The sequence below is a fragment of the Ictalurus punctatus genome, chromosome 2 (assembly GCF_001660625.3).
Source record: "Ictalurus punctatus breed USDA103 chromosome 2, Coco_2.0, whole genome shotgun sequence".
Classification (NCBI taxonomy): Eukaryota; Metazoa; Chordata; class Actinopteri; order Siluriformes; family Ictaluridae; genus Ictalurus; species Ictalurus punctatus.
In genome coordinates this window covers 13763212-13774646 of record NC_030417.2, presented here as the reverse complement: position 1 = coordinate 13774646, position 11435 = coordinate 13763212, and the positions used below count along the sequence as shown (strand labels likewise).

General features: G+C 35.3%; 1 protein-coding gene across 1 annotated transcript in view; it reads left to right on the top strand.

Moving 5' to 3' along the window:
- itga3a (integrin, alpha 3a) overlaps window positions 1-10682 on the top strand; it is a 58083-nt gene extending 47401 nt beyond the window's left edge. The window contains exons 24-26 of the mRNA XM_017452722.3: window positions 66-191; window positions 1459-1601; window positions 6623-10682. Coding sequence (XP_017308211.1) covers window positions 66-191; window positions 1459-1569 — 237 coding nt within the window. The 3' untranslated portion in view covers window positions 1570-1601; window positions 6623-10682. The remainder of the gene's footprint in view (window positions 1-65; window positions 192-1458; window positions 1602-6622) is intronic.
- Window positions 10683-11435: the final 753 nt, after the last annotated feature.

Genomic DNA, 11435 nt, shown 5'->3' with positions numbered 1-11435 from the left:
ACGTGGAACATAACATTTATACGAGCAGTTGTTTAACTGAAACCCTCCCCACTTTATATGTCCAGTTCACTGTTGAGGTGGCTCCTGTGATTCAGGATGAGGTTGAGTATAAAGTTCTCCTGTGGATCATTATTGTCTCTGCTCTATCCGGAGTGCTTCTGCTCGCCCTCATTGTCGTGCTCCTGTGGAAGGTATGTACACTAATCAGAAAATATATATTTTTAAATATCGTCATAGTGACGCTTGATTACTGGTTGCTGTTTACTGAAGAGATGTGGAATATTTATTGGAGGCACCAGAATCGAATCTACCTCATTAGGAGTTAATAAAGAGCAATGACAGCACCATATTATTATTTGCATTTCCATCCCAGGAGGTTTTTTTTTTTTTTTTTTTTTTTTTTTTTAGGAATTCAAGAACTTTAGCCACATTTTCACCAGAGCAATCAGAGCTGATTTGAGTTACTGCTCCATAGTGGGAAATTTTCTGGGAGCTAGTGGTTTTCATTGGTTTGGCTAGCTGGCACAGGTGGCCTGGCATAACTGACAACAGGGAACATTTCCTTCATGCCTCTGTATATTGTGTTCCAAATGTCTGTATTTGTACATGTAATTGGATTTAAACCTGAAGTGTGCATGGCCTAAACCAGAAGGTTATTATTATTATTATTATTATTATTATTATTATTATTATAATAATAATTATTATTATTATTATTATTATTATTATAATTATTATTATTACTATTATTATTATTAGCAGCAGCAGTAGTAGTAGTAGTAGTAGTAGTAGTAATAGTAGTATTAATGAATATGAACCCTACTACTATGTCCATAGCATGGAAACACTGGAAAAGAATGAGGGGAAAAAACATGTAGAAATACCAGTACTGTCAGCATGAGTTCATAATTGGTCTCAACTAGACATTTGTGCTGGACTGCCTTTTTTCCCTTTTTAAAATCTAGCTCAATTAATTATTATTTTTGTTTGAAGCTGTCCGTAGTATTTTCTAACATATTTAGTTGGTGCTATTTAGATAGATAGATAGATAGATAGATAGATAGATTGATCACTTCTCATTGGATCCCAGTCCTGATGCACACCTCTAGTCCTAATCAGATGCCGTGTGAACCTTTCTGACAAGCTTTCTAAAATAATATATTGATAATGAAGAGTGTACCTCCTTTTGATAATTATGAATAATGTATTCATATTTGGTTACATCCCCACATATATTAACAAAGCAACACACTAATAAAGAATACAGCTTCAGTGTCACTGTTTGCTTCTTTGGAGTCCTGCAACTCTTTAGTTCCTAAGAAGATTCTGGAGCCTTCCAGACTATGGCAGGTGAAAGCTGAACTTTCCTCCTTAATGCTGTTCCATCTATGATCGTATTGGGTTTGTGGTTCTGTGTTTGATCGTTGTTGATGTTATTTAACCCCTTTCTTTCCTCAGTGCGGGTTTTTCCGGAGAGCGAACACTAGAGAGATTTATGAGGCGAAGTCACAGAAGGCTGAGATGAGGACACAGCCATCTGAGAAAGACAGACTAACAGAGGAGGAATGATGATCATGCAGACTAGATTACTGTATTATTGGGTAAAAAAAACAACAACAACAAGACTTCCTCCTGCAGAATAAAGCACACTTCTCTAACCTGGTGCTTTCTTTCAGTTCTCACACTCTTTCTTACTCTGGATGCAGCAGCATAAGATGTGCCTCTCCGGGTTTGATTTCTGGATTTCTCTCTAAATTTCCGTAAGCGTGTTTTGGAATTACTAGATTACTTCAAAAGACCTTCAACCAAGGACACATTGGCATTGATTGCGTCCCAAATGGTCATACTACTATGTTAAATAGTATGCTATTTTTATGTATGCTAAGTGCTGACCACTCAGCAGTTAATGCATCTTTCCTTAAAATACCAAAACAGCTGGCCACTACATGTTGCTGTGAGTCAAACCACCATGTTATCCGACTATCAGTACCCTTTGGGCACACCACAGTCATGGACAGATTGACTCATTCCCTCCCCTCAGAACTGTTATGCTTCAGTCCAAATGTTATGCAGGAAAAGTTACCTATATTCAGAGTCAGGGTGCGCAGTGGCTTAGGTCAATTTGCAGAATGATCCATTCAGTGTGTAGTTCAGTCCTCCATGGTTGCTAGATTTTTCTTGACTAGAAACGAGAAAGGAGCAGTTCAGGGTTTTTTTTTTTTTCCTAGGATGTCAAATGTAATAAACAAGCAAAAACAAAGTAAACTCAAGGAACAGTTTATGAATCAAAAAGACTATAATGATATATGAATGACAAGATGGCAAGCATTCAAAAAAAAATCTAACAGAAGTCTAGTATCTTGACAATATTTTGTAGTATGAATAATTCTACTTATAATTACAAATCACAAATGTGGCAAATTTAGCTATTTTGTTTTTGTTGTTAAATTAATATAATAATGCCAGTGTTTTTGTTAATTCAGTGTGCTTTTGTGTGACATGCTCATGGTGTGAAGGATAAACTGACTGAGCAGTTTGTTAATAGTGCTTCTCACTCACGCTGATATCACCCAAGGAAATAGGCTTAAGTCCAGGGCCAGAATTGTATATAACTGAGCCACACCTCTATTTAAAGCAAACTCTATCTCGTGTGTAACTCTTGTGCAAATTCTCAATAGTCTATAGTTATGTCTGCAGTATGAATACCAATATGTGTAATTTCAGTATTACCTATTCACTACTCAGCCCAAAATGAAGATTTGTCAGCTACCATTACAACTCCAAACTCTCTGTGCTGCCATCCATACTTCTCTATGTCTTCATTTATACTCTGCTCACTTCTGTACTATATAGCACCGATTATCATAGGTTTCAAACAAAATTGTGTGTTTTGGAATGTAAGCTCATTCATGTCTGTTGTGACATCATATGTTACGATAATTACCGATACCCCAACCCTCCACCCCTACTTACGTATGCTGTCATAACAGCCGAGTATCTCATAGTTCGCTATTGTGAATTATGCTTCACAGTAGTTTTCACTCTGTCTTTGTGTCACTTTCAAGCTGCACCAGGACACTCGCTTGTTCATCTGCCTCTAAATCACTCACTGCTTCTGTACGCTGCCTCTACATAATGCCTGATAAGTGGACCTGTTTTCCTCATTAATGTATCATGCTACCTCTTTGTGCATGTTTAGAATAACCAATAACCATAAACACATGATCATCCTGCAGTATGGAATTGGAATATGGAAATATGGAAATTAATGTACAACAATGAGCATAGACTCATAACATCCTTACTATGTGTTGTGGAGCTGAACAGTGACCACCACCTATAGTTTTTCACTGGTCTTTGTACTGGCATTTAATATCACTGGCACTTAGTATCTGTAATGAACTACTGATACCATGAAGTATTGTGAATAATGTGAGGAAAGAGGTTTTTAATTCACTCTTAGTCTATTAGCACAGATCACACACTCAAAAAAATGTGCATCTCCAAAAATTTAATTTTTCAGGAAAATTAAAAAAAAAAAAATCATGGGGTATAGTATAGTACAAAATTAATAACAGAATTTAGACACAGCGTATAAATTTAAAAAATAAGGTATGAAATGTATATTTTGAGATTTAAAATGGACTTACATGGTTTGTACATGGCAAACATGTGCAGTTTTCTCTGAATCACAGTTAACACAGCCACTGTTAATAAATTTTTTGCAAATAGATATTACTACTTTAAAAAAATAAATAATTTAAAGCATGAGTACATAAATATAGAGATTGCAAATCACATACTTGTGAGTAAACATAATTTCCCTGAAATATTTGTATTGTACTTTGCTAAGTTTGGTCACATCAGATTTTGTGAAACAGTAAGTACAGCAAGTATTTTGTGCTACTTTATCACTGTGACCTTATCAGAAAAAAAGCCTTCGGCATTCAGATATATAAAGAAGCATGAATTTATGGCCTGCCGAAGGAAAGTATGCATGAGCAGGGACCTTTTGTAGGACATCTCTAGAGGCATGACAATTTTTCAGAACACTGGCTGTACACAGTGAACAAATAACAAACTTGCACAGCACATTAGCGATTAACACCTTCGATAACCAAGACGCATTCATGCAAAGAAACCTGAGCTGCATAAAAGATTGTGCGAGAAAAATTGACTAACATGATGCTGTGCTTCCCCAGGGGCAGTGTTGATGGAAAAGAAAGAATCCAGTCAGGCGAGATACTGATGACAAAATGCAATGCCAATTTACTCAGAAAATGTCAGAACCAGTTTTTAGTGAACCTTTCCCCAACCCACCCATCTTTGTACAAGGGAAGATAATATTAAATGTACTCTGGACCTGCCATCTGATCTGCTAGCCAGCTAGCTACACTCTGAGCCTAGATGACACCTGATGAAGTACTGGAGGTCTAGAGTAGGATGAGAAAAAGAAAAAAAGATGTAAAAATGGACAATGTAAAATTTTTGAATTTCTAAATGTAAAAATGTAATTTTCCTGATGACTAACATCTTATTGTAATCTTACTGAAAATTACATTTTCAATGGAACTTTGATGAAGGTACAGTGGATATAAAAAGCCTATACACCTCTGTTAAAATTCCAGGTTTTTGTGATGTAAAAACATGTCATGATAAATCATGTCAGATCGTTTTCTACCTTTAATGTAATATACAACCAACAAACTTCAAGTGAAAAACAAATAGAAATGTCTTTAGGGGGGACCCTTATAATAACCTGGTTGCATAAGTGTGCATACCCCTTAAATATTAGTTTGTTAAAGCACCTTTTGCTTGTAATAGAACACTTAGTCTTTTCTGGTAAGAGTCTACCAACTCTTTTATTCCCCCTCTTCCTTGCAAAAATGCTCCGGGTCTATCAAACTGCAAGAGGATCTCCTCTGCAGAGTCCTCTTCAAGTCATTCCACAGGTTTTTGATAGGATTCAGATCTGGCCAAACTTCTTCCTCTTCTGAAGCCATTTTTTTGTTGATATGGGTTTGTGCTTCGGGTTATTATCATGCTGGAAGGTGAAATTTTTCTAACTCTTTAGCTGTCTAACAGAGGTCTGCAATTTTTTTTATTTTTTTTTGCCAAAATAGATTGGCATTTAGAGGTATTCATGATTCCCTGTATCTTGAATAGAACCCCAGTCCCAACTGAAGAGGTGCAATGCGATACCATGATGCTGCCACCACCATGCTTCACCGTGGGTATGGTGGCCTTTGGCCTTTGATAAGGTGTCTTGTTTTTGCAACAAACACTTCTTTTAGAATTATGCCTTGGAGGTTTTTTTTTTTGGGAGAAAGGGCTTCTGTCTAGCCACCCTACCCCATAACCTAGATGTGAAGAACATGAGAGAGTATTTTCACATGCAGGGATTGACCAGTACTGGCCATATATTCCTGCAGCTCCTAATTTTTAAAAGGATCTCTTGACAATCTATCTGACAGGTTTTCTCCTTGTCCTTTCATCTATTTTGGAGGATCATCCAGTTCTTGGTAATGTCACTGTGGTGCCCAATTTTGTCCACTTGTTGATGATGGCCTTCACTGTGTTTCATGATACATCTAATTTTTTTAGAAATTCTTTTGTACCCCTCTCCTGATCCATATCTTTTGAAAAAGAGATCCGGTACATGATTTGTAAGCTCTTTGCTGACCATGGTTTCAGGAGTCAGGTGAAACCATGTCAAGAAAATTCTACAGAAACAGCTTTTTTATTTGGCGTGAATCAGAATCACTTCATTGATGACAGCTGTATGATAAAAACTATTGAACATGAGTTTGAATGTGAATGGTTCATTCTCCCCATTTTAAGGTGTGCACACTTACACAACAAGATTATTTTAAGTTTTTCCTTTTTTCCTCTAAATCATTTCTATTTGTTTTTCACTTGAATTTTGTTGGTTGCTATATCACATTAAAGGTAGAAAATGATCTAGCACGATTGATTTTTAAAAATTATTCACATTACAAAAACCTGCTACAATTTTAACAGGGGTGTGTAGACTTTTCACATCCACTGTATATGCCAAGATTGGTTGATAGTAGATCATGATGATCTACTCAGTGGTTGATGGTAGATTATCACCTATAATGCATAAGCATGTACTTTTATTTAGCATATTTACTCATCCCACCAAGCCCCAAAATTTGCCTGTTTCATAGGAGGGGAAAATGAGTCCCACTGTTCCTCACTCATAGTGTTCATCATCACATCGTTTACTTTCTTATTTGCATAAAGCACTGCTCACTTGACTTGACCTTGCCCATGGCCACATATCCAACTCTCAATGAAAATGAACAACATCTGGGCTGGCCTTGTTTTCTCAGCAATGCACTTCTGGTGTGAACATTGGGTGAAACATTATATCTGATAATCACATTTAGTATGTCATCACACAGACATTACCTCCAAAAACCTTCACTGTTCAGCTCTATAACAAAAAGAATTTTTAAATAAATTAGGCCAAATTGTGTAGCATCCTTCAGATTATACAGAACGTTGGTTGGGTTCTAAACTTTTGAAGGCTGCACTCAGAACTCTTTCTCTGTGTGTGTGTGTGTGTGTGTGTGTGTGTGTGTGTATGTGTGTATAGTGTGGGTTCTTTAGGCGGGCGCTTTATTTCCGGACCATGCCCAAGTACCATGGAGTGAAGATGTGTAGGGAGCAGCGCTTCCTAATTGACGACGCTAACAAAAAAAAGCACTGGATTACAAACTGGACCAACACACCACAATGATTCCACAAACACACGGACATACACACACAATACATTTTTGAGGTGAGGTATCCACACAGTATTACTTGGTCCAATGAGAGACGAAATGACCACGCACAACTCCAGCCAACATACATCATTTTATATTAGCATTGTGCAAACTATGTGACCAGATGCAAACTCCCTAGTTACACACTCCATTGTATTGCCTTTGTTTACAAACAAACTAAAAGATGTGATTTATCAAAGGGCATGACACACTGTTATCTATAAAAATTTGTCAAAAAGTACACGAGATATGCATAGCTAAAAACAGTAGTGGTGGCCATCTTGAAGCCAAATCATGTCTTTCCTCAGCACATACTGTACGTATATATATATATATATATATATATATATATATATATATATATATATATATATATATATATATAAATTTGGATGACAATATGGTTCCTGTTTGATTTGTATATTTTGATATATATTGTATATTATGCATAAATCAAATGGTATTGTCAGGATTTAGGTGTACAATTTACATAATGCTGAACCCTTTGCTATAAGCTTTGCTTATAGCTTCAGTCTATTCATCTAACAAAAGAATAAATGTACAGAGACAGAGAATGTACAGAGGAGGTTGTGCATTCACACCCCAGCTGATGTGAGTTCTGTGTTACCGTATGAGTGTTGACATGTGCGTGGGCACGTAAAAAAAATATATATAACATCGTCGCAGTCCCTGATGGACAATATGAGCTCTGTATTAGCATATTAAAATATATAGGATCCTATTCATAGTTGATGACTTAAGTACAAAAGTTACAACAGTGCTTAAGCTGGGGAAAGTTATGCGAATTCAGAGTTTAAGTCTATTTCAGAATTTCAGAGCGTTTAAGTTTGTTTTCTGGTCTCTTCATTCAGATAATGCAAACATGTGCTGTTCATGCTTCCAAGTTTGCCAGCTTTTTCCCGGGTAGAGACGCCAAAGACAAGCACTTCCCTTTAAATCATGTATAGAAAATTAGGACTAAGGAGGGAAATATTATAACAGATAGACTAATATAATATTATATGAATGAGAAGATGGCATGCAGTATGTCCAGTATTTTTCTGCATGAATCATCGATTATTGCAATTATCACAATAACCCTCTACTGCATGACTTATTAATTTTACATAAAAAAAACATGGATTTTTATTACTTGAATCAGTTCAGGGGGAGTTGGTAAATTGTGGAAACTGCAATGGTGGAAAGTAAAAAAAAACACAAAATGAATAAGATTACAATTCTAATTACTTCACTTTCTAGACTATATGTTGCAGAGTTTTTTTTGCCACCCAGTAAGCATGTAAAAGTATATCTTCTAGAAAGGAGTTACAGTTGTAAAAAGTAAGTGGATGGATTTGCTCACTCAAAATACATACAAAAATTAGATCCAAACATGTTTTCGGTGAAGTATCTTTTTAATCCTTTCTCTTGAATTCTTAATTCTTTCTGTTGAAACGTAAAATAAGGTGCAATTGCAAAATGTCTAAAATTACAACAGTTTTTTCTTACTTTGAACATGAAAAAAAAAAAAAACTATTAGAGAAGCCTAGTATATTGTTTGCTATGTAGGCCTGTTTCAATCCATGCTTGCACATACCACAGTTCCATTATCACATGTTGATGTCATATGGCAACAATCACATTTTACCATTTAACAGAATATTAAGAATATATAAACTTGTTTAAATGACAAAAAAATAAACGTTAACTTATCTCAAATAGTTTCCCATCCCCCCTCCCTTTAAGTAGATTTGCCTAAATATTGAGCCCTCTGATGATGACCTTCGCCATGCCATGTGATTGATAAAAAGCAGTTCCTCCTGGTCATGTGACATGGCATTTTTTTTCTTATGTCAAAGTTAAACCCCCCCTTTTTCCAGTCACATAGGAAAATAGTAGTTTTGTATGATATAAAAAAATGGACCTAAATTAATTGCCATATGTCAACACCATGCAGTAAAGGAGGCTGCAAAGTTGGTTTAACTTAAAAATATGGCTTCCACCCTCATTTGGACGCTAATAATTTAGCACTTGATCCAGTATATCCTATTATTTTGCATTTTATTTTTCTGTTGTGTGCCAACAGTTACTTGTGCGCACAACTTAACGAAGCCATGAAATACTGAATTGAGGTCATGAAGTCGTAATGTGTGTGCATGATATAATCTATTTTACCACACTTTTAATTTAATATTTTGAGTTATCAAATTAATAAAATAATGGATTTATGATTACAGCTCATTTTATGCCATTCATAGTTTAATTGATAAAAAGTTAGTCCTCAAAATAAGCAATGTCTCTGATGTCCAACCTCTATGCAAAAACTTTTTTGCACTTTAAAGATTAATTAATTCATAGTGTCATATCATATTTATATTTAATATTGACCTCAAATGACATTCCATTGTTTTTTTTAAGGGTATTTACAACCCAAATGTCATATTGTTGTTGCATCAAACTGTCAGACAATGACACTGAACTTAATAAAGTACAAGTTTAGAACTGCGCAGAACAGAGACACGCCTCTGTTTTAGACAAACTCCGCCCCTCATGAGTAACTCTGGTGTAACTCTGAATAGCATTTAAGTCTGCCAATGTGCGCAATTTTACTACTGAATCCTCACTGTTCTCCTTTAACTCAGCTCTGAATACGGCCCATATTTAGCAAATGGCACATAATAAAACTGTAATTAGATTTTTTTTCTATACATAATTTCTTTGTGTGTGTATATGGGTGTTTAAAAACAGCAGTGCCATCTCCTTATCTTTGAGTGTGAAATATTCCTCATTTATCGTGTTCATCTTGTTGCATAATAGGGTTTGGTTTTTGTCTCATCTTACCTCAGTTGTTTTAATCGAAACTCTCAATCGAGTTTTATTTCAGAATTGTTTATGCCAAACACATCTTTACAATGTTACGGTAATTTTGTGAACATGTCCTTGCTGATGTTCTGTCATGAGTCACCATAAGAGGATGAGTGTAGGATTGTTCAACAATAACACACTCAATTGAGAACGATGTAGCTGAACTACCCACTACAATTCCTACAGTAGCATCAGCTTGCTAGCATCCTAGCACGCAACCTAGCATGATTAGCATAGGTAAAAATCTGAGGTGTAATGAATATAGGGGTTGGGTTGATGCCAGACAGGCAAACAAATGTGCCATCATGCTAACTAAATGGCCTGCTAACAGACGAGCACAGAGTGTCTAGTATTCTGAGCAGCTGGTGTGTGAAGTGAAGATTATGGGATGTAGCCAGGTTCCTAAGTGGCTTGCTTGCTAAAAGGCTAGAGCGTTAATTAGCTGGTGGACAAGGGTGAATAAAAACAAATATTGGAATACGGCCCAGATTTTATCTTTTATTCAGTAAGACCAAAAATGTCTGTGATGTGCCATATTCCAGGTAGTTTATTGTTCTAAAACTTTTAACCCTTTATCTGGCAGTAGGATGCAGTGTCTCTACTTGTCTTGTCAAAAATGTCTTTGTTCATTGTTTTATACTCTAACTGCATTAACATGTTAATTTACACACAACAGATCAATATTTCATACAGCCTGTGTGCTATATTCACTGCCAAAACAGAATGATCATGTTGTAACTATTGCGATTTTTTTTTTCAGTAAAGATGGACTGATGATTGATGTTGTTAATTATCCATAAATCAACAAATCACTTTTCTATTTGACTTGTGTAGGAAGAAAAATCAGTGTTTTGTATTATGATTTATTTTTGTATTTAAGATATTTTGTAAATGACATAGGACATATGTTATTTAGCATTTTTTACATTTGTGATTTTTTAATTATTGCCTTAATTTTAATAACTTTCTACTTTCAATTTTTTTTGTGTTTAATACATTAAAATCCAAAGTATTATAAAACAAGTCACAATTTCTAAGTGAGTTAATTTATAATAATAATAATAATAATAATAATAATAATAATAATAATTGTTGTTGTTGTTGTTGTCATTATTGTTATTGTTATTATTATTTAGTTGTGCGTGTAAATATAACTGAATACATCAAATATTTCTACAATTATAAAAATGAAAGATGTGAAGATATTCTCTGAACTACATATCCACCAGAACAATGCCAGATCCTCTTAACCAATGAGATACTGGAAGTGTATTAGCTCTATATAATCTGACTGTTGCTGGATTTATAATCAAGCAACCTTTTTTTTTAATATTAAAGGATTAAATATAATATAGCTAAAACACCATCTGGCTGCACAACTGAATAAGCTTGCTAATTAGCAAAGATATGTTACAAGCTAAAGCTAACTTCTAGTTGGATTAATTTGAAATCTGCATACTACCAGTACCAAGCAACATTAGTACTCAAGACAGGACAGACCTGACATCTTGGAGAGCTTTTCGCGTTGAGCTAACCGACCCTAATTGAATTTAGAGTGTCAGCAATATTATTAAAAAATGCTGAAATGTTTTGATAGAATCACAGACACCAAGAGCAAGGCAAACTAACTTGTTAGCATGTTAAATAACTGATTTGCCAACAGGCTAGAGTACAAGGTGTCTGGTATGCTGAATATCTAGCATGCAAAGCAGCTGGTTTGTGAAAGTGAATAGTTTGCTAAGTGGAGTGCTGAGTAGAGTGGTAAGCAGCTGGTGG